Raw genomic sequence first — 24,225 nt, forward strand, 5'->3', positions numbered from 1 at the left:
CTCTCTCTCTCTCTCTCTCTCTCTCTCTCTCTCTCTCTCTCTCTCTCTCTCTCTGTGGACTCATTTGAGAACAATCTTATAACTCTCATTCCCTCTTTAGTGCCCTCTGAGGAGAGTTTCAAGTGTCTATAAACTTTGAAATGCCAAATAATCCAATAGTATTGAGACAAAAGAGGAAATCTGTGACCATTCTACCATTCTCAGTGGGGAATTCACTTGAATTCAAATGAATCACGCTCAGTGATGGTGTTATTTCAATGATATTATGCAAATTAGGTAATGGTGCAAACACACCCAAAAGTGGTTCAGTCTTGCAGACCAGTTCTAGGTTATGGAGGGTGCAGCATTTAGACTATTTTACTATTTTGTTTTATTATTATTTTACTTCACTGTTTTGATCCAGACATCGGAATCATCTCCTAAAAATGCTAAAAATAAGCTTGACGAATCATTATATTGCTCTTTCCCAACATTTGATGAATTAAAGAATTAGTTGACTTCAGAATTAAAATTTCTTAATAATTTACTCACCCCCATGTCATCCAAGATGTTTATGTCTTTCTTTCTTCAGTCGAAAAGAAATTAAGGTTTTTGAGGAAAATATTCCAGGATTTTTCTCCATATAGTGGACTTCACTGGGGTTCAACGGGTTGAAGGTCCAAATTGCAGTTTCAGTGCAGCTTCAAAATGCTCTACGCGATCCCAGATCGTTGTCCCGATCAAAGAAAATTTTCATTCTGAAGTGAACTAATCCTTTAATGCTGCTATGGTCACTAGACAATGTACAAAATAAATAAATTAATTAATTAATTAATTAATTTTAATTAATAATACAAGATGAAAGTAAATAAATAAATAAAAAAAGTAAAAGTTTAAAAATAAATAAAAGTATAAACAAATAAATATTAAAAATGAAAATAGTCAATAATTATATTTAAAAAAATTAAAAAGTAAAAAAAAAAAAAATATGTATAAATAAACTTGATCACTTTTTTTTCCTCTATCTTTTTAGCTGTTAGCATGGGAGCCAGGAAAGGAAGATGAGATGACAGTAGTGACAGTTCGACCGAACTTCCAGGACAGCGTGCATGTAGGTCACATCACTGGCTTGAAGAAGTTCTCGGATTACTTCACCTCTGTGCTCTGCTTCACCACACCTGGAGATGGTCCTCGCAGCCTTCCACGACGCCTGCGCACACATGAAGACAGTGAGTGCTGTTCACACACACTTTACATTCTCACTTTACATCAGGACTCGGAACGAAAGGAATGAAAACAAAAACCAGAAACGAATAAAATTTGAACAGGAACATAAAATAAAACGAAATTGTGTGTAATCGTTCTGAACAGAAACTCTTATTTGGAATTACCTTTAACTGGTTAATAATTTTATTTTATTATTCCTTATAATATTTAACTTGGCAGTCAACCAATCATGAATTCAAATAGTACAGCCTATGCAAAATGTGACGTTGACGCATCCATTGTGAGTAAAATGCCCGCAAGTTGAGCACGTTATGATTTTTCTGAGTTAGACACGTTCCTGTGTCAACATATTTTGTTGATCCTGGGACAACATACCTATCTGAAAACTCTGATTGGTTGATTGGAATGTGGTTCCAGGATCAACAAAGATGTTGATCTAGGATCATGTTGCACTTGGTGAAATCAGGTTCTGCCTCAGGTGTCAAGTCATCATAGATAAGTCGCAATGGCAATGTGCTGGCATTAGCTTTTGGATCTCAGGAGATTTTCAGAAGATATGTCACCGTTAAAGCATTACATTTAAGTGAAAGTGAATGGCAGGTAATACCCAGGGTGTTGTGTGTTTGAAACCAGTGAAAATTGCAGGTTAGTGTAGAACCAGTACTATACTAAAAAAAATAAATAAATAAATAAACACCATGTTGTCAAAGTTAGTATTGTGGCTTAATGTATGGTCAGACACTTGCATGTGTCATTATATTATTAACATTTTACCAAAATCATGCTCAAAAAGCTAAAATCCTGATTCTGCTTTTTGTTTTTAATTTTTAAGCCCTGCTTTACATGGTTATTGTTTACGGAAGAGGATTAGGGCCAAGCAATAATAAAAAAATAAAACCATCTTGAGATTAAACTCGTTAAATTTTGAGAAAAAAGTTGTGATAAAATGTTGAGAATAAAGTCATTAAATTACGAGAAAAAAGTTGTTAAATTATGAGAGCAAATTTGTTAAATTATGAGAAAAATGTCCTTAAATTTCGAGAAAAAAGTCGAGATAAAATGTTGAGAATAAAGTCATTAAATTATGAGAATAAAGTCATTAAATTACGAGAAAAAAATGTTAAATTATGAGAACAAATTTGTTAAATTATGAGAAAAATGTCGTTAAATTTCAAGAAAAAAGTCGAGATAAAATGTTGAAAATAAAGTCATTAAATTACGAGAAAAAAAGTTGTTAAATAAGGAGAACAAATTTGTTGAATTATGAAAAAAAATTATGTTAAATTTCGAGAAAAAAGTCGAGATAAAATGCTGAGAATAAAGTCGTTAAATTACGAGAAAAAAATTTGTTAAATTATGAGAAAAATGTCATTACGTTTTGAGAAAAAAGTCAAGATAAAATGTTCAGAATAAAGTCATTAAATTACGAGAAAAAAGTTGTTAAATTACGAGAACAAAGTCGTTAAATTATGAGAAAAATGTCGTTAAATTTCGAGAAAAAAGTCGAGATAAAATGTTGAGAATAAAGTCATTAAATTACGAGAAAAAAAGTCGTTAAATTACGAGAACAAATTTGTTGAATTATGAAAAAAAACTTAAATTTCGAGAAAAAAGTCGAGATAAAATGTTGAAAATAAAGTCATTAAATTACGAGAAAAAAAGTTGTTAAATTACGAGAACAAATTCGTTAAATTATGAGAAAAATGTCATTAAATTTCGAGAAAAAAGTCGAGATAAAATGCTGAGAATAAATTCATGAAATGACAAGAAAAAATGTGTTAAATTATGAGAACAAATTCATAATTTAACTAATTTATTCTCGTAATTTAATGAATTTGTTCTCTTAATTTAATGACTTTATTCTCATAATTTAATGAATTTACTCTCAACATTTTATCTCGACTTCTTTCTTGAAATTTAACAACTTTAATCTCGAGATGGTTTTATTTTTTTATTATTGCTTGGCCCTAATCCTCTTCCGTAATTGTTTATGTTTAGTGCTTTCAATTACAAGAAGCCGTGGAAGCAGGATAACCTCTGACCTTTTTTTGATGGAAATCATACTCACAGCTCTAGGTATACTGTACCTGTGAAGGTACCTCTTAGTCTGATCTGATCCCTGTCCTGTATTTTCAGCTCCTGGTGCTGTGGGTCACCTGAGCTTCACTGAGATTCTAGACACTTCTCTCAAAGTCAGCTGGAGAGAACCAAACGAGAAGAACGGCGTTCTGACTGGTAGGATTTGTATCTGTTGTTAACAAATATTTCTATTGCAGAAATAATAATTTTTCTTGACAACACTACTTTATATATTAATATAGTATAGATTATTATGTTGAATTACCTTTTTTTTTTTTCATTCATTTTTATTCATTTTTTTATTTTTTTTTAATTTTAGTACTTCAAATTCCATCTCAGTGCATCTTTAATATGACTTCAAATGACTTCTGAAAAGCCAATCATAGATATAAAATGTATGAGGCAGGATTTCAGCTGTTTGCTAGATGGTCCAAAATGACATGCATGTGATTGTGGGCGAGCTGTTATAATATTTTGAAGAACTGGTATTGTCAAACAGGTTTTTACTATTAGAGGATATAAACATCACATACTTACCTCTTGGCTGAAAATTAAACATGGATATTATTTAGATTTTTTAAATTTATATTTATGTATTTATAAAATGATTGTATGCAACTCATTTGCACATAAGGTAGTTTTCATGAACACTTGTCTTCATGGCAAATTTATTCAAATATACATATCTAATGAACATTATATAAGCTCCTCTCTAGTGTTTTTATAGCTAACAAACGAACTGTGGACATTGGATAACTTTCCTGAGTTAAATGCAACATTAAGTGACGTATTGCTCGCAAGCTGTTTTATTGACGTTGGTTGAAACACTGATTGAGCAATTACATGAGATATGATTCATATCAGTTGCACTGTATCATATTTTCAACATACCTTTTGATGATCATGCTTGTTTTTCATGCTATAACTTATAATAAAGTGGAAGAAAAGACTCCTGAACTGAGACACTACAGCGATCCATCACATCACATTTAAGAGCGTCTAAACATTATTGTTTGAATTTTGTGATAAAATTAACAAAATTTGTCAATTTTATTAGATTTTACCAGAAGTAACAAAGCACAAAGCTCTTTGTGATTACTGGATGGGAGATATGCTACAAATAATGTTTGTTGTAGGGAAAAAAAACGTGGACCTGGCAACCCTGGCTTGAATTACAGGTGATTCATAGGGTCAAACAGAGCCTGCTTTTATGTCGCTATTTAACTATTAATGCATTATTGTTGCCCTAAATTCAACTCAAGAAAGATTTTCTTCACACACAGCATGAGTCGCAGTCCGAACACGTTTTTCTGCCCTCTTTTGATTGATAGGATATAATTGGCCCTGATCATCGGCTGTTTTTAAATAGTGAAAATACTTGCTTTTATCAGCCGATACTGATTATTGGCCAACACATCGGTGCATCTTTAATATTTATATTTAATATTTGTTTCCTAGGGTATCGTATATCATGGGAGGAGTATAACCGTACTAACACTCGGGTTACACACTACCTGCCTAATGTTACTCTGGAATACAGAGTCACTGGACTGACTGCTCTCACCACGTACACCATTGAGGTGGCCGGAATGACCTCCAAGGGTCAGGGTCAGCTGTCATCTTCAACAATCTCTTCAGGAGTACCACCAGGTAAAGCAGTCATACATGAATGCACACATACATGCACAACAAACCAGTCAAAACAGTTACGGCAAATTGCACATTAAAACCAGACCGGAAAAAAGTCTGACATGTTAATAGGAGACAAGAAAACATACACTTTCCATTAGTTCCCCTGAACCAGCTTTAGACCACCACTGGTTTTTAGAGCTCCCATTAAAAGGACTACAGAGGGTTATAAAGTTAAACGTCTGAGCTCTCGTTATTGCATCGACGCAGCACAAACACACGGATTGCCCTGGCTGCGTGGAGTTCACTATTATGACTCCCAGGACAAAGATAATTTCTCCTTTATTGCTTCATTAGATGGTCTATGGATTCCAGACTCAAACTATGTACAAACTGCACACATTCAAGAGTTTGTACTTTAAATGTAGACGTTTAAAGATGTATGAATCCTGAACAGTCATAGCGTCACACCATGTTGCCCTTATTAAGTTATGCAGACCCTGCTGCTTTCACGACATTCCCACAGTGTTTTATTGAAGGCATATTTCATCTTCTGATAATAAGCTGGGTAACAGCTGTGAGTGTGGAATGATTTGTACCGCTGTTCTCGTTCATTTCTGTCTTTCACATAGACATTTAACTGTGGGAAAACTACAGAAACTGGTGGTGCTTATTAATGTGATTTTAGTGCTGCATGCTATTGTTATGGTGCAACAACCACCCCAAACACCATTGCAACCATATAGCAACATGTTAATAACCACCCAGAGCACTCTAGCAACCACATAGAAACTCAATTTTTTTAAAATTTAAAATTTGTGTTTTCCTATTAATGTGACTGAATGTGGTGCTTTCATTTTTATATAAAATCTCATCATACCAAAAGAGGGCGCCATAACACAGCTTCACACATTCCTTTAATGTTTTGTTTATGTTATATTTTTTTCTAATTAGGATTTATTGCTAAATTATATTCTGGATTAAATAAAACTAAATAACTAGAATACTCTTTTCTCTCTTCCAATACAGAGCTTCCCGGGCCTCCCACAAACTTGGCCATCTCAAACATCGGCCCTCGATCAGTAACTTTGCAGTTCAAGCCAGGATATGACGGCAAGACTTCAATTTCTCGTTGGCAGGTGGAGGCCCAGGTGGGTCTCTCTTTATTCAAGGGAGTGAAGCTTTCATATTCCACACTTTTCTTGCCTGAACACTTGCAGGAATCTCTCTCTTCTTTTCTGCTTTCAGGTCGGTATCATTGGAGAGAATGAGGATTGGGTGATGGTCCATCAGCTGGCCAATGAGCCCGATGCTCGCTCTTTGGAGGTCTCCGGCCTCAACCCCTACACCTTTTATAGGTGACATTTATTATTTATCTTCACTCTATTATCAAATAAGACCTCAGTAGGGTGTGCAAGAACAGTTGGTTCGTTTCTGACAGGTCTCCTTGAAAATAAATCACAGAGGAGATGCATGTTACTCTTAGATATAATAATACGATTGGTCTTGCTTGACCATTTGTGTTATTGTAATATTCTTTAGTGTTGTCAAAAGTACTGACTTCAATACCAAGTCAATACTGAAATATAAAAAATGTGACACTTTGAGAGCTTTTGAGCGGATTTGTAAAGAGTGTTCGGTGATGAGCGTCATTGATATCAAATTACAGCATGTTTATGAAGTGTTGATCATTATAGCTAATCACAGACATACTGTATCTAATGAGCGTGTGAACACAATGGCCAATCAGAGGTGTTTATAAAAATTCGCTCAAAAGTTCTCAAAGTGTCACATTTTTTAAATTTCAGTACTGACTTGGTATTGAAGTCGGTACTTTTGATAACACTACTTTATATACTATTAAATTATTGATTATGTTGAATTAGCTTTCTTTTTCAGGTTTCATTTTAATTTTAGTTTAAGTTTTAGTATTTTTGCCATGCTTTTGGCATTTTTATTATTATTATTTTTTTTTAAATATTTCTATATAGCTTTAATTATTTATTCAGTTTTAGTCATTTTAGTACTTCAAATTAAGCTTCATTATTTATTTATTTCAGTTAGTTGACCAGACAACATTTCTGATTTTTGTTCAAGTTTTAATATCTCATTTTATATTTTTATTTTACATACCAAAAATAGTTTTTAATGGTTTTAATTTTACTTTAAGTTAACAACACTACTTGTGATTGGATCACCCGAGATTTATGTTAATGTATAAAACCCCATTAAGGTAAGTGTATATTTGGGTTTGCAGGTTTCGTATGCGCCAGGTGAACATAGTGGGCACCAGTCCACCCAGCCAGCCTTCCAGGAAGATCCAGACCCTGCAGGCTCCTCCTGATATGGCCCCTGCAAATGTCACCCTGCGGACAGCCAGCGAGACCAGCCTCTGGCTCAGATGGGTGGTAAGTTCTAGAATCTAAATAATACACATATATGTTGCACTGAGACACAAACTCACTCTCTCTTTTTCAACCGTCCATCAGCCTCTTCCTGAATGGGAATACAACGGGAACCCTGATTCGGTGGGTTACCGTGTGCAGTACAGCAGGACTGGAGCTCAGTCCAAAGCCCTGCTGCACGTCATCGCAGACCGCCTGGAGAGAGAGTTCACCATCGAGGACCTGGAGGAGTGGACGGAGTATGAGGTCAGAGTTCAGGCCATCAATGGCATTGGAGCAGGACCATGGAGTCAACCCGTTCGCGGAAGAACCCGAGAGTCAGGTAAAGAGAAACCAGGCTTCAAAAGGCTTAATATATCTGGTTCATCCAGCCAGACTGTGGAGCCGGAACTATCCATTTCATAATATGGAATGGAAAAACATTACATATGTTGAGCTCAATGCAATGCATTCATCATATGTGGGCACATGATTTCCTGTTAAAACAAGCCTAAATGAGTACTTAACTGTGCACACATGCAGATCTTTTCATTCTTTATGTGCCATGAAAGAGAAGCAATCCTCACTTCCTCTGGACCACCTCTTTTTCCCCTTTTCTCCTTCAGCTCTGTTCGGCCTCCGTGGTTACCAGAATTTAGGGAAGCAAGTTTGGGATTAAAAAGTGGGTGTTGAGGAAATTGGTAACACATGGGGCTGTACACATGACTCCCCTGATTTTTCTCTAGCCAATCAAATTCCTGCAATCGTGCACTCCGTGTCCGGGGATTTGTGCCGCAGAGTGATTCTCTGTTACTCCCCCAATAATGGTCAAAATCTTCCACTGCCTTTGATATGTGTCCAGCCATCAGCACACTTAATCCCCCTCCACATACACGCACACACACACACACATATACAATGAACATATTTCAACCCCATTAAGGACTTGAGGTATTCAGACAGGATAATTTATCTATACTGTATATGCAACTTCCAGGAAGTTGCAATAGTATTTTCTTCGCTATTGTGATGTATATACGAGTGAAACAGCTTCTCGAACAAGAAAAATTCCTTTGAGAATTGATTGAATGGTTGTGGTTTGCTATTGGTCGATCTCATGTGAGTGACAGGTTGTTCCACCCTCATGCCAGTGAACATCATCAGAGAAGAGATGTTGCTGCAAGAGGGAGGGAAAGTTATTTTGATTATAGATTATGAGGGCACATGAAAGAATAATAATAATAATGATGTGCATGGATAAATTATTTATAATAAATACTGCAATACTCCATTAAAAGAATAAATTAATAGTGACTTTAACCAACACATCTGTATATTCACATCTGACTTTAACCAATCCTTCTGTTTTCCTCTGTTTTATTGCAGTCCCCTCTTGTGGCCCCACAAATGTTTCTGCATTTGCCACTACCTCCAGCAGCATTCTGGTCCGCTGGTTTGAAGTTCCCGAACCTGATCGGAATGGACTTATCCTGGGCTACAAGGTCTGTGAGATGCACTTCCCAGTGAGGAAAAAACAAAATAAAACATTCATTGAAACAAAGCTGCAGAAATGACAATATGAAGACATGACTGCATAACACATGACCAAAGCTGTTTTTTTTTCCATACAATAAAAAGTGAATGGTGACCACAGCTGTCCGTGGTCCCCATCCACTTTAACTTTGATCTATACCTTCTCTTTTTCACAGGTGGCTTATAAGGAGAAGGATTCAGACTCTCCTCTTCAGTTCTGGACGGTGGAAGGAAACGCCAGCCATAGTGTTCAGCTGACCGGACTGGGGAAGTATGTTCTGTATGAGATCCAGGTGCTAGCCTTCACCCGCATTGGAGACGGCCGACCCAGCTCTCCTTCAATCCTTGAGCGAACCCTTGATGATGGTGGGCATGGCAGTACATAACAAATAAATATTGCTTTATTATGTACTTAGATGTGTCTGTATGATAAGACTGTGTGATCTTTTTTCAGTGCCCGGGCCGCCTGTCGTCATTCTGTTTCCTGAAGTCCGGACGACCTCGGTCAGACTCATCTGGCAGCCACCTTCCCAACCCAATGGGATCATCCTGGGTACAAGAGTTTGTTTGTTTGCTTGTTTGTCATGTGTGTCGTGTGCATGCATTTCTGTTTTCTGGTGTTTATACTTGCATGTTTGTCTTCTGAATGACCTCTTTTTACCATCATGAGATGAAACATCCCTGAATAATTTCAGTAGTGATGTTTAATGGATCATACACATGCAAATATACATGAACATGTGAAAACAATCACAGAATTATTTACCCTTACTTGCACTACCATTCAGATTTTTATTGAACGATTTTGAATTAACGGTTTTGAAAGTCTCTTATGCTCAACAAATCTGCATTTATTTGATCAAAAATACAGTAAAAATTTTAATATTGTGAAATATTTCATTTAATGTGTCCTTGCTGAATAAAAGTATTAATTTCTTTTCTTTTTTTTTTTTAATTGCTTCCACTCCTTAGCGGCCCCATTGTTAATGAAATCACATTGGTTTTGCTTTTGTTCATTGGTTTGCGTTTCCTCCAATTATGAAACAAGCCAAATGTGTTACATTCTCTCAATTGCATGTGAGGAAAAGCAGTTTGTCCTGTTCTAATCTCTGTGATGTCATCGGTTCCCTCTCCAGCCTATCAGATCACATACCGCCTGAACTCCACCAATAGCAACACAGCCACGTTTGATGTCTTGAACTCCAGCGCACGGCAGTATACCGTCACCGGACTGAGGCCGGAATCCGTGTACGTGTTCCGAATAAGAGCACAGACACGCAAGGGATGGGGAGAGGCAGCGGAGGCTTTGGTGGTCACCACAGAGAAAAGAGGTAATGCACGTTATTATCAACCACCATCAATGGAGCAAGACAAGTTCAAACTGAGCATCACATCAATGTGTGTCTGTTGACATTAAGCAAGAAATGAATGATCAAAGGTCTTATTTTGAACTTTTTTTTAGACCTATACAGTATATTAATAAATAAACACATTCTGTAATTCATAAGTGGCATCTGTGCTTCCCCGCTCTTGAAAAAGCACCCATCCTTATCTACGTATGATGTGACTGTAACAGGGACATGTAATCAGACTTGTATCTAGAGAGAGTGTTTGTGTGTTCATGTCTCTGAACGGAGACGTCTACAGTCCACTGAGACTGAGTCCAAAACAACTCAATCCCCTCTAGCCAGACCCGCTTTGGTGTGGTTTGAGACGTCTGGCGAAAGTTTCGCTGCACTGATTTCCACTCATGCAAAAGCATGTTCTTCTTACAGAGCATCACAATCAGACCTCAGATTATTTATGCAGTACACTGATCCAGTGTAGAGATCAGGGGTTTTGACTCATAAAGTGTGCTTATATAATGAAAAATGAGTCATACATTTTCCATAATCAAATGTATTTTTTAAATAGTTCAGCAGGATTATAAGCGTGTGGTGAAGCAGAGATAATATTGTTTGAGTTTCTATGAGGATAGACATAAAAACCAGTGTTGGAGATGCTACTTCAAAGCTTCCCATGCTACAAGTTACTCATACTTTAAAGTAGTTATACTATTTGAAAAACTAGTTAACTTCACTAAAATTACTAACCAAAGAAGTAGCTTGCTTATATTTGCTTCAATATATTAAACTAAATTGAAACTATTTAAATTGCCATGCTACTTAAAATTTGGATACAATTTTGAAATTATTCATCTATATATTTGTTCCATTTTCATGCATCAGATTATATAATTTAATTTTACAATTTAATTCTGCTTTGAGCACAAAAACAATGAAGATCTCAGTTAAAGGTGCCCTCGAATGAAAAATTTAATTTATCTTGGCATAGTCAAATTTACCATCGTTTCTTACTGTATTCACGGAGACAAGAGTCGTTGCTATTTTCATTTTTAAACACTTGCAGTCTGTATAATTCATAAACACAACTTCATTCTTTATAAATCTCTCCAACAGTGTAGCATTAGCCGTTAGCCACGGAACACAGCCTCAAATTCATTTAGAATCAAATGTAAACAATATAACAGTATACAATACTCACATAATCCAATGTATGCATGCAGCATGCATGACGGACACTTTGTAAAGATCCATTTGAGGGTTATATTAGCTGTGTAAACTTTGTTTATGCACTGTCCAAGGCAAGCGCGAGCTCCGTGGGCGTGGAGCACGAGAATTAAAGGGCCAGTAGCCCTGAATCGGCTCATTTATAATGATGCCCCAAAATAGGCAGTTAAAAAAAATAAATTTAAAAAAATCTATGGGGTATTTTGAGCTGAAACTTGACAGACACATTCAGGGGACACCTTAGACTTATATTACATCTTTTTGAAAAAAAGTTCTAGGGCACCTTTAAAGTGAAATAAAATTAGGTTTTGCTTAATGTTTTTTGAAAGACTTCTGTTTCACATTAAATTCACACTAAACAAACCGATTCACAAAAATTTAAATATTTTGAACTTCCCAACACTTCATATGATAGGAGTTAATCTGGTTATTGGCTTTGTTTGATTAGGTTTTAAGTTTACTTATACTTGAACTTTGACCCCCAGCTCGGCCCCAGCCCACCAGCCGCCCTACAGTCCCTCAGGAAAACGTACAGGCACGAAGTGTGCTATTATCATGGGAACCCGGCAGTGACGGTTTATCGCCAGTCCGGTATTACACGGTTCAGGTCAGAGAGCTGCCCGAGAAGAACTGGACGGTTCATTCTGCGTCTGTTAGCCATGAGTCCAGCTCCTACATCGTAGACAGGTACAAAAGACATCTGCTGGGAAGTTTTGTGTGATTTGATGCATAAAGTCACAGTACTTCACAGCACAGTTTTTCAATAAAGAGTGGCATTACATCGTTAGTCATTGTAACATTATGCTGGCTTTATGCAAAGCATATTCTAAGTAGCTTCTTGTGTTTTGACTCACGTGTGTGATTTTTATTTCAGACTGAAGCCCTTCACCTCCTATCAGTTCAGAGTGAAGGCCACTAATGATATTGGAGACAGTGACTACAGTGAAGAGAGTGAAGCCATCACAACACTACAGGATGGTTAGAACATTTAACTATTTTCACTTCTCTTGTACTCTTTATCAATGTTTTATTGTGGAGACATGCACACTCTAAAGCTCTGTTTCAAAACCATTTTTTTTTTAGATTTTAAGGCATCATAAGAGTTTCAGATATCCTTAGCTGGTTTCCAAGATCCCAAGCTGGTCTTAAGTTAGTCACGCAGCTGGTCTCTCAGCCTATCCAGCTAACAAGTGCCCAAAACCCTTCTAAAACCAGCAAACCAGACCAACCTGAGCAGGCTGAGAGAACCAGCTTACAGTAGGTTGCTTAAAACAGCCTTTTGTGGATGTATGGCCAAAATCTAAGTCAGCATCTCATATGTTCTCTAAACCGTGTAAGGAGTAGAAAATGGGCTACTCATTAAAAAATAAAATATTGGTAGACGCTCAGTCAAATGACTTTGAAACTAAACATGAAATTACTGTTTACAAGCAAACACTTAGCAGCATCACTTGGTTCTTCTGGGAAAGCACACTGGAAAAGAGCTGTATTAAATTAGTGTTTTATTCAATTTGAGGCTAAAATTTACCAAAAAAATAAATAAATAAAAAAAAGACCTGTTTGTGGAGTGAAAACACCCCATTTCCAAAAGCTAGATAAAAATAGTTAATATAATTTCAATGAACTATTTCGTCCAATGTATAATATGTCATGTGTATAAGTACGATTTTCATTCTATTTTTTAGTTTTGAAAAAACTTTCCACTCCCATCTGCGCTTTTTGGGAATTGTGCTCTCATGCTAATTTGCCCTATTCAATATATCTGGCCGTAAAAATCTTACCAACCCAAAAGTTTTGAACAGTATCCCTGTGTAGACAGTGCTGGAGCTCACCAGGTTTTAGAACACAGCCATTAAACACCATATTCTTCTCTACATGGCTCCGCCTTCCTCTCTTCTCTGAATATATACAGCCGAGTCATTCTGTACGTGATGTGCATGTCATGAATTGCCCATTATGCTGCACACAGATGCTATTCTGCCTGTATTATGAGAGTACTGTTTTACAGCCGTAATAGCAGCCAAGGTTTTATTGTGAACGCAGGTGATGTTATTGTGTTCCAGCAATGATGTCATTGCTGGAGGCAGTAGAATAAATGAGGTAATACCGTATCTCTGGTTGCTGAGTGATACCTAAGCAACTCTAGTGAAGTGAGACGGGCCAATGCATAATGCCTGTTTAAAACCCAACGCAACAAATCAGGCAGTAAGACAGACTTGGCATGTTCAGCAATAAATTGTTTATGTAGCGTAATACATTGTAGCTGATGCGGCAAAACGTTCACAATGATGCCAAGTACACAGTTATCTTTCTGTCTTTTAATTGTGTCTCTTGCTTTCTCCAGCTCCTGACGAATCTCCCACAATCCTGACTGTCACGCCACACACCACAACCTCTGTGCTGATTTGCTGGCAGGTAAGGGGGCGGGACTTTCCACTATACTTCTCCTCTGCTTTTCCATCAACAGTTTGTAATAACGGAGCAGGAGGGCATAGTATGTATCTTAAACACATATTCTCAAAGTCACCCCTGAATTACCATTTCAAAAAGCCCCAGGCCTCGGGTTTACATCTCTATCCATTCAGGTGGCAAAAAGGTGAGCGAACTGGTTCCACCCAGTTCATTCATGATTTATTAGGGGGGATTTCTCAGATTTGATCATTAAACTTGAGCAAATGTTTGAAGTGACAGAGCAAAGATGTCTTCCCTCCGGATAGCAACGTACATGTGTTTACACAACCTCCAATTACATGTAGTTGCAGAATAGTTTCAACCGCAGACACAAATTAAATGGCAAAGGCTTAGAGTCTATTTTTTTCTGACCAATAGCAGAAGGAGAAATGGCAATTCTGTTTGGTGACACTAGTGGCGCAGAAATTCCACACTTCACCTTTAATGACACTGTTGATTATGTGTGTGGTGACATTCACTCAGCCTGTCCTGTCGTCCTCAGCCTCCTCCTGAGGAGAAAATTAACGGGATCCTGCTGGGCTTCCGAATCCGATATCGGGAGTTGCTTTACGATCGGCTCCGAAGTTTCAGTGTTCATACCATCAGTGGCGCTTCAACCAGCTGGGCAGAACTCACCTGTAAGCATAAAACATACAGTATCTGCACTAGTGACAGTTCTCTTACTAGTGAGATATGGCGAGACATGACTCACCCAAAAAGAATATAATAATTATGGCAACATAATTACCAATGTTGAAACCCTTTCGTTGTAATGCTTTGGCCTTTTTTTTGTTGCACCTAACCATGAAAATTGTGATTAATTTATCTTTTATATTTAATTATCTTTTTTATCAACTGTCTATCAACTCACTATGGAAGAGGATTAGGGCCAACAATAATAAAAAAATAAAACCATCTCATGATTAAAGTTGTTGAATTTCGAGAAAAAAGTCAAGATAAAATGTTGAGAGTAAACTTGTTAAATTTGAGAAAAAAACTCGTTAAATGAGAATAAAGTCATTAAATTACGAGAAAAAAGTCGTTAGATTATGAGAACAAATTCGTTAAATTATGAGAAAAAAAGTCGTTAAATTATCAGAACAAATTCGTAATTTAACAAATTTGTTCCCGTAATATAACTACTTTTTTCTCATTATTTAATGAGTTTATTATCAACATTTTATCTCAACTTTTTTCTCGAAATTTAACGACATTTTTCTCGTAATTTAACAAATTTGTTCTCGTAATTTAACGACTTTTTTCTCGTAATTTAATGAGTTTATTCTCAACATTTTATCTCAACTTTTTTCTCGTAATTTAACAAGTTTATTCTTAACATTTTATCTCGACTTTTTTCTTGAAATTTAATGATTTTTTTTCTCGTAATTTAATGAGTTTATTCTCAACATTTTATCTTGACCTTTTTTCTCACAATTTAACGATTTTTTTCTTGTAATTTAACAAGTTTATTCTCAACATTTTATTTCGACTTTTTTCTCGAAATTTAACAACTTTAATCTCGAGATGGTTTTATTTTTTTATTATTGCTTGGCCATAATCCTCTTCCGTAACTTACAGCCCAAAACAATAAATGAAAAATTTAATATAATATATATATATATATATATATATATATATATATATATATATATATATATATATATATATATATATATATATATATATATATATATATATATATATATATATATATATATATATATATATATATATATATGATCAATTAATCAGTTAATAATAAAATAAGCCAGAGTATCATTGTAGTATGCCAAGCAAAATGCCATATTCATTATTTATTTATTTATTTATTTATTTTTTATTTAAGCTAATATCTCACTCTTATTCTTTTTCTGACCATATCTTCTTCTCAAATGTCCTCCACTTTCTCTCCTGCAGCTCCATATAGCTTACGGAATCTCAGCGAGCCGTCCCTCACTCAGTATGAGCTGGACAGTAAGTTGCTTCCTGTTTGTTCTTACAATCTGCAATTTTTTTTCCTCCCATAAAACTGATATATGATTGTGTCTAATTCAGCACAAGTCAAGCCTTGCTTTAGAGTTAAGAACATGCAGCCTGGATGTTTAGGCTAGCTGCTATCAGCAGGCCTGTTCTCACCTCACATCTAGAGTGGTAATGAAGTTAAGAGCCGCGTCTGGTTTCTCTCTGCCGTTGATGTCTGCAGGAAGAGCACTGTGTAAATTGAGTTCAGATAAGCAGACTGACTCATCACTTGGACTGGGAGCCGGCACTTTTTTCAAAGAAAGACTGAGTCAAAGTTAATAAAAAAAAAAAAAGATGATCCAGAAAGTGGAACATGTAATATAAAGCAAATCACATTGATTGTCTTTTTTTTTTTTACTAAGTAGATTAAATCTGTGAAGTGCCAACCATGTATGAAGAAACTGTTATTTGTGTTTTTTTGCACTTGTAGATCTTATGAAACACAAGCGATATGAAATCAGAATGAGTGTGTACAATGCTGTTGGTGAGGGACCAACTAGCTCACCACAGGAAGTGTTTGTTGGTGAAGCAGGTAAAACTTGCATTACCATTATGAAGTCCTTTCTTTGTTGATACATGAATAGAACAAAACTTCACATCACATCAATGTTCTCTCACAGTTCCGACTGCCCCGCCTCAAAATGTGGTCATCCAGTCAGCTACTGCCACACAGTTTGATGTGACGTGGGACCCTCCTCCACTGGAGACTCAGAATGGAGACATTCAGGGTTATAAGGTCAGTCTCTGATGATTAAGTGGAAAATGCTTTTAGTGTGACTCCGATGAGTATTTTCTGTATGATGTTAAGTTGTTGACCTTCCCTGACTCATGGGTTTTTCTTACTAATGTGAACTATTTACATCATCTGCTGGAAATTACACTTTTTGAATAATTACAAATTACAGCTTGAATGATTTTTTTTGAATGATTCAGCTTGATTTTGGCAGTTTTATAAAACAGTTAAATGTTGAAATTGTTTGATTGTTTTGCTCTTTGTTTAGATCGTCATATTTTTAAACATACTAATTTGTATTTTTTATAATGGATTTTCATTTTTTTTTTTTTTAATTGAGATATGGGCAACTAACTAATATCTGTGCATAAAGGCCACTTTAAATGTCTCATGAACTGAGAAATCAAAATTCCCTTGATTTTTTGAAATATAAGAGGTCATTGTGTTATAAAACATCCTATAATAATTCAAAATTATCTCGTTAATCTAAAAACAACTTATATTGAAACCAATCTGCCAAAACGACAGGTCGTGGAACGTGGCACTTTATTATGTAATAGTGTGGCTAAACACCGCCTCCGTAGACGATCAATGCCTGCTTCTACATCACTGCCTGTTTAGCCCCGCCCACCGAATCGTCCACGTCACGCAGTAGGTAACAGAGAGACCCTAATGCTGGGTTACTAGAGCTAGCAAGTAATAAAGATGGCTTCAGGGACAGCAAGATGTGAATGTATAAGTTGAGCATTATTTATTTGTATTCGGTACATTTCACTGTGGATTACTTGGTCAATTTGCAAACTGACTTTTATGATATGGACTTGACAGTAATGTGACAACATGTTAATTCTAATGCCTGATCTGTGACCAGTGATTTCTGATATTAATGATTCATGTACAGTCAGATGTTCTTTTGTCTATGTGTCAGTAAATCAACCCAGCGACTAAACGATCAACAGTAGTTGGCGTTTACACTGAAGTCTTAAAGCAGACACGTCCCTTAAAACAGAGCGTTCAAATTAGAGAGATAAAATCAGGGTAGGAAAAATGCCTTTTATTTCTAAATTATGACAATTTTTGATGTAAAAATCATACTAACATTAAAAGTGCACCTAGAAAGCATTACAAAACAATAAAACAATGCAGTTCATGATCCCTTTGAAAAAGTTACAATAATTAATGAGGCAGGGAAAATACTTCCAAGAACATTGTAAAGTGCCCTTCATATAAACAAAAGGACAAAAAGTTTTCTTTTCATTTAAAAACAAATAAATAAAAAATCAACACTTGGCATATAAAAGTACCTGAGTGTTGATAAATGCCTAAAATAGACAATACAGAACAATAATATGAGTGTCACCTATTGTTTTCTTATTGTAGATTTTCTTTTGGGAATATCAACGGAAAAACGAGACTGAGAAACTACGGACACTCTTCCTGCCAGAGGGAGGGGTGAAGCTGAAGAATCTAACGGGCTACACCACCTACATGATCAGTGTTGCTGCTTTCAACGCAGCCGGCGATGGGCCACGCAGTCCACCGACCAGAGGAAGAACCCAACAAGCCGGTGAGGAAAAGTTCTGTCCCTCCCTGTCCCTTATGCATATCTCAACAAAAACACTTGTCCTAGGTTATTTGCTCAGCACATAATGTACCAAGTACAGGAAGAGCACTTTGGTATCTGACACTAGATAGCTCTCCTTTTTTAGATTATAAATCTGAAGTGAGTAATTGTACTTTTGCCACTTATTTTACAGTAAACACATGGGCAATCAATTAGGAGTTTGGAATGATGGAAACTATTTTAAATGATTTCATTATTTATGTGTCTAAGACCTTCTGGAATGTGAACCGCTGCTGACAACTGGCCAAGACATATCAAAAACTCAACAAGCTATCATTTGCTTCTAATCAGTAAATCTGCTATATGCATTTGTTTGTGTGTATAAAGTTCGGTCTGATGAAGCAGAGTTATTTCTGCCTTATTCAGCCCTTGTGGTTTTCATTCAGCATGCCTGTGAGCTGGCTCACGGCTCAGAGCGTCTGTGGGACACAGTCTGTAGATTGTTCTCTCTTTCTGAAGGAGATGCTTCCCTTGGAGTCTGAAAGAAATGTGCTTTTCATTTGATTGCCAAAGAAGTGACTGTTTTTGTCATCTGATATTATAAAGTTGGCCGTGTTGAGCTTCAGTGTCAAAATAGATGGATGAAATGGCGTTCCAGGATTTTTTGTTATGTGTGGGCTTTTTGTTTTCACTCTTTTTGCTAATATAGAATTCTAGAAAGGGAAACATGATGATATTTTGAAGAAAATGGCATGTTTCCATTCTGTGTAAAATTGAAGGGCAGAATTTACACTTGGTTTAGTCATTGTCTTTTTAATGAGGAAAAGATGACAAATATGACATACTTCACCACTACTATAGTCTGAGTCTCAAGGGACTGATCCTTATGAACTGGTTCAAACTGGTCAAAGAGACTCACCAGTCATTGATTTGAATCAGTCGAGCACATTTTTTGAATCATCAGATCGTTTAAAGAACTTGTTGACTGGATTTGGAGTTTTGTTAGATATTTTTGTTAAATTAAAATCATTAAAATGTGTTGCAAAAAAAAAATAATATTGTTTTTGTTTAGTATGCAGTTAAGATTATTTGAGGTTGGAATGCTAGAGAACAATGTTTTTGTTTGTGGTTAAAACTACATATAATAGCTTGACGGTTCCCACTGATATCTTGAATTGCTCATCCAGAAAACACTTTGACTGGCGTTAAATGATTTTGCCTCAAGCTGTGGAGTTCAAGTACATAGAAAAGGAAGTACAATAAATCAGCAAGAGTCTATCTTCCCACTAGTCTTCCTCTTTTTCGTCTAAAAAGATTTGTCTCTATATTATGTCTGCCCTTTTTCTTTTTTTCCCCCCAAAGATAGAGACAGACAAAGAATGACAGGTTATTTTGTTCTAGCTATTTTTTGTTCCAAGAAGGGTTTAAAGACTCAATCCCAGGAAAAGGAGACAGGCAGACGTGTTTAAGCCATTGAGACTGTCTGTCGTGTCTCTCCTGATTAGCAGATGTTTTCTCTTTCAGCTCCCAGCGCTCCCAGTTTCATCCATTTCAGTGAGCTCACTACCACCTCCGTCAACGTGTCGTGGGGCGAGCCTGTCTTCCCTAATGGTATCATCGAGGGTTACAGACTCATCTACGAGCCCTGCATGCCTGTTGATGGTCAGTGGCTTTCTTGTTTCTTAGGTGTTGTGTTTTTCTAAAACATACCAACTTTAGCTTAAATGTTCCTTTTTTCAACACCTTACTATCATTACAACATTGTAAAAAATAATTTTTGGTTTAACTTAAAAAGGTTACCTTGTTGCCTTCAAATTTTGAGTTTATTGAAATTAAAAATTTGAGTTAATACAATGAAGGCTATTAGTTTAATCAACAAACTCAAAATATTATGATAGATGAAATGCATTAATTATCTAAGTTGATTTAACAAAAGAAAAAATGTTTTAAGAAATCATGAAAATAATTTTTTACAGTGTAAATAATCATGAGGTTAATTGATGGTCAGTTTGGAATCAAATCCGTGTGTGTGTGTGCGCGTGTGTGTGCGCAGGGGTGTTGGGCCCGGGAACAATTCCTTCCAGAATTGTTCTAACGTCAAATTGTCAATATTATAATTAGTCAGGGTCCACAATTAACGTTTGCCACACCTGCTGGTGGTGGGTTAATTAAAAAGTTAGTAGCCATTCTAGTTGTATTTTGCATTATTTTTATTTAATATCTATATTTTTAAATAATTTAGCTATTTTTTTCCTTGCTTGTTTATGACAAACAGTACAGATAATTTTGAAGCATCACTATTTTTATATTATATTATTTTATCTTAAATACTATTATAGTATATATATATATATATATATATATATATATATATATATATATATATATATATATATATATATATATATATATATATATATATATATTTTTTTTTTTTTTTTATATATATATATATTTCCATTTTTCATTTTAATTTAGTTTGTTTTAGTAATTTTACTCTTTTGTCATTTTTATTTTTTGTATATTTAAATATATTTTTAAATACATTTTTAGCTTCAATTAATTATTATTTCAATTTCAGTTTTAATAATTTTAGTAGGCTAATTTATTTCAGTAAGTTGCTAAGGCAACCTTTGTAATTATCATTTATGCTTTTTAAGTGTAACTTTTTCATCTAATATATTTTTTTATTTTTTTTTTTATTTTTTTTTTTAATTCAGTTAAAAAAAATGATTTTTAGTAGTTTTCATTTTAGTTAGCGATAAAAACACTGCTTACAAGATATCCATTGTCTGGTGAAACAGCATCTGTCACAAGTCCTTGATTTTGTTCTTCATATTTGGCGACTTCATATGGCGTCATATGGATTTCTGAAGGAAACTTAACGAGTTCAAGATAAACTTTTGATGATAAAATATCCACAAGTTGACACACAAGTCTTTCAAAATGTGTCATGCTGGTCACTTAATGGATCATGTGCTTCACCTGTCAAATAATCATTCTTAAACACTCAAATTATAGTAAATAATACAATTACCAGCCAAATTCTTATTAACTGGCCAAAGTCATTTCACTTGCATTTAGCATTGGATGAGTGTTAATTTTGGACCCTGCAATCAATATTCAGATTCCAACAATGTGGTTGAAATGAGATCTACACCCATGTGTGAGTGTGTGTTGAGCTCCTGTTGCCTGAACTAAAAGCAGTGTGTTTGTCTAGAGTCCTCAGTGGCCTGTGTCGACTGTCTTCACTCCCCCTCCCCCCCAGGCGTCAGTAAGATCGTGACGGTGGACGTGAAGGGGAACGCCCCCCTGTGGCTGAAAATCAAAGACCTGGCGGATGGCGTCACGTACAACTTCCGCATTCGTGCCAAAACCTTTACCTATGGTCCGGAGGTGGAGGCCAACATCACCACAGGACCTGGAGAAGGTCTGTCTGTATGCTAGAGCCTCTGTACTGTTTCAGCTGAACAGTTTCAGCTGAGCTTTCATGTGACCCCATTTCTTCTTTGTGATCAGGAGCCCCGGGCCCTCCCGGTGAGCCCTTCATCTCTCGATATGGCTCCGCCCTCACCATCCACTGGGCCAATGGGGATCCTGGGCGAGCACCCATCACACGTTATGTTATTGAAGCCAGACCCTCAGGTGAGATAAAAATGTAAATGAGCACGTTTGAGAAATTAAATGCTGGAGCCGTGGCTTAGTGGTTAACACATGCTCTAGTTGAACCTAGGTGCTCATGTGGGAGTTGCAGGTTCATGTGTATGTGCCAATTAATTTCCCCATATCTCATATGTTCTTGTCGTTTCCTTAAAGTCTTTGTCTACGAAAAGTGTCATCTGAAACACTGCAATTTAGTTAAATAAATATATGTGCTGTGTGTTTCACATTGAAGTGCAGCACTGTGTTCACACTGGTAATGAGAAGTGCTGTTGTCAAGAAAAAAGAGAGAGAGAGAGAGAGAGAGAGAGAGAGAGGGTTTCCTGTGGGTTTCTGCCAAAATAAAAGCTTGATGGTTTAATGTTTGAAAAAAGTTAAGAGAAATTAAGAAAATAGCCATAAATATATTTTAATTTTACAGTTGCACAAGTATGATTATTAATATAATTATATTATTTTTAAATACTTATTTTTTTATTTTACTGTGAAAATTACAATAATTCTTATTTTGTTTAATATTTTTATTTAATAATAATGTATTTTATTATTATTATTATTAATAATAATATTATGGTCATATTAATGTATAATCACAGCATTTTTGGCCAACACAAGCCCAGCATTTTTAATCACATTTTAAATCACAATTTTTATCAGCAAAATCACTTTTAGATTTTTTCCACAAATTGTGCAGCCCTACTTAGAGCCTTGGTACTGCTGGTATAATCATAGGTTAGACAGGTTCCACTCTCCTTCTCGCTCTCCAATTTTCTACCCATCTACCCAAAAAAAGTGTAAAAAAAAAAAAAAAGCCAGCAATAGGTATTAAACAGAAATAGAAAATAGACTGAATTCACTTACAGCTTACAGTGGGGAAATAAAATAGAAGAAAATGATTTAGAAGAACCAACTTAAAGGGATAGTTCACCCAAAAATGTCATACTCACCCTCATGTCATTCCAAACCTGTAAACTTTCTGAAGATATTTTAATGGAATCTGAGAGATTTCTGTTCCTCAATTGACAGCTGTGCAATTACCACTTTGATGCTTCAAAAAGTTCATAAAGTGATCGTAAAACTTAACACATATGAATTGAGCAATGTTTGGTCCAAATTTTCTGAAGAGACATGATCACTTTATATGATGAACAGATTGAATTTAGGCTTTTATTCACATATTGTGGCAGGAGGAGCAAACGACAGACACAGTGGGTGTGGTGTCAGGCCTCGGAGAGGCTTTTATTTAAAGGTGCCATCGAATTGAAAATTGAATTAAATAACAAGAGTTCAGTACATGGAAATGACATACAGTGAGTCTCAAACTCCATTGTTTCCTCCTTCGTATATAAATCTAATTTGTTTAAAAGACCTCCAAAGAACAGGCGAATCTCAACATAACACCGACAGTTACGTAACAATTGGGGTGTACGCCCCAATATTTGCATATGCCAGCCCATGATCGAGGCATTACACAAGGGCAGCCAGTATTAACGTCTGGATCTGTGCACAGGTGAATCATCAGACTAGGTAAGCAAGCAAGAACAATAGTGAAAAATGGCAGATGGAGCAATAATAACCGACATGATCCATGATAGCATGATATTTTTAGTGATATTTGTAAATTGTCTTTCTAAATGTTTCATTAGCATGTTGCTAATGTACTGTTAAATGTGGTTAAAGTCACCATTGTTTCTTACTGTATTCACGGAGACAAGAGCCGTCGCTATTTTCATTATTAAACACTTGCAGTCTGTATATTCATAAACACAACTTCATTCTTTATAAATCTCTCCAATAGTGTGTAATGTTAGCTTTAGCCACGGAGCACTATCAAACTCATTCAGAATCAAATGTAAACATCCAAATAAATACTGTACTTACGCAATTAGACATGCTGCATGACGAACACTTTGTAAAGATCCATTTTGAGGGTTATATTAGCTGTGTTAACTTTGTACATGCACTGTTTAAGGCAAGCGCGAGCTCCGTGGGAGGGGAGCGTGAGCATTTAAAGGGGCCACAGCCTAAATCGGCTCATATTTAAAGATGCCCCAAAAAAAAGTTTTTAAAAAGTAAAAAAAAATATATTAAAAAAAAATCTGTGGGGTATTTTGAGCTGAAACTTCACAGACACATTCAGGGGACACCTTAGACTTATCTTTAACAGATATAAACAGAAAACCTTCAAAAACAGAAAATAAAGTGTCCAGAGAAAAGGATCCTTTTTTAAGCCATATGACAGCTGAGAGGGAAAAGCAGCCTGGCGTCCTAACCTGTCGGCGGCGTTACGCATGCTTCTCTATTCTGGCAACTCACATCTATGGTGGTGCGGGAGTCCCTCCGCGTTCCCTTCCTGGACCCAAAGGGTCACCAGCGTGCATGCATGGGGGAAAG

General features: G+C 35.9%; 1 protein-coding gene across 11 annotated transcripts in view; it reads left to right on the top strand.

Annotated features, from left to right (window-relative positions):
- sdk2b (sidekick cell adhesion molecule 2b) overlaps positions 1-24,225 on the top strand; it is a 387,802-nt gene that overhangs the window by 316,153 nt on the left and 47,424 nt on the right. For 9 of the 11 annotated variants that reach the window (XM_067368564.1, XM_067368569.1, XM_067368568.1 and 6 more), the window contains 22 exons: positions 1,013-1,208; positions 3,343-3,441; positions 4,744-4,935; positions 5,944-6,065; positions 6,163-6,272; positions 7,172-7,322; positions 7,404-7,641; positions 8,685-8,800; positions 9,008-9,197; positions 9,286-9,384; positions 9,968-10,162; positions 11,887-12,088; positions 12,276-12,379; positions 13,746-13,816; positions 14,355-14,490; positions 15,770-15,826; positions 16,305-16,406; positions 16,495-16,610; positions 17,988-18,174; positions 19,696-19,833; positions 21,392-21,601; positions 21,691-21,816. In XM_067368564.1, coding sequence (XP_067224665.1) covers positions 1,013-1,208; positions 3,343-3,441; positions 4,744-4,935; positions 5,944-6,065; positions 6,163-6,272; positions 7,172-7,322; positions 7,404-7,641; positions 8,685-8,800; positions 9,008-9,197; positions 9,286-9,384; positions 9,968-10,162; positions 11,887-12,088; positions 12,276-12,379; positions 13,746-13,816; positions 14,355-14,490; positions 15,770-15,826; positions 16,305-16,406; positions 16,495-16,610; positions 17,988-18,174; positions 19,696-19,833; positions 21,392-21,601; positions 21,691-21,816 — 3,157 coding nt within the window. The remainder of the gene's footprint in view (positions 1-1,012; positions 1,209-3,342; positions 3,442-4,743; positions 4,936-5,943; positions 6,066-6,162; positions 6,273-7,171; positions 7,323-7,403; positions 7,642-8,684; positions 8,801-9,007; positions 9,198-9,285; positions 9,385-9,967; positions 10,163-11,886; positions 12,089-12,275; positions 12,380-13,745; positions 13,817-14,354; positions 14,491-15,769; positions 15,827-16,304; positions 16,407-16,494; positions 16,611-17,987; positions 18,175-19,695; positions 19,834-21,391; positions 21,602-21,690; positions 21,817-24,225) is intronic. The other 2 variants (XM_067368566.1, XM_067368571.1) reach the window with 1 other exon arrangement.

The sequence above is a fragment of the Chanodichthys erythropterus genome, chromosome 19 (assembly GCF_024489055.1).
Source record: "Chanodichthys erythropterus isolate Z2021 chromosome 19, ASM2448905v1, whole genome shotgun sequence".
Lineage (NCBI taxonomy): Eukaryota > Metazoa > Chordata > Actinopteri > Cypriniformes > Xenocyprididae > Chanodichthys > Chanodichthys erythropterus.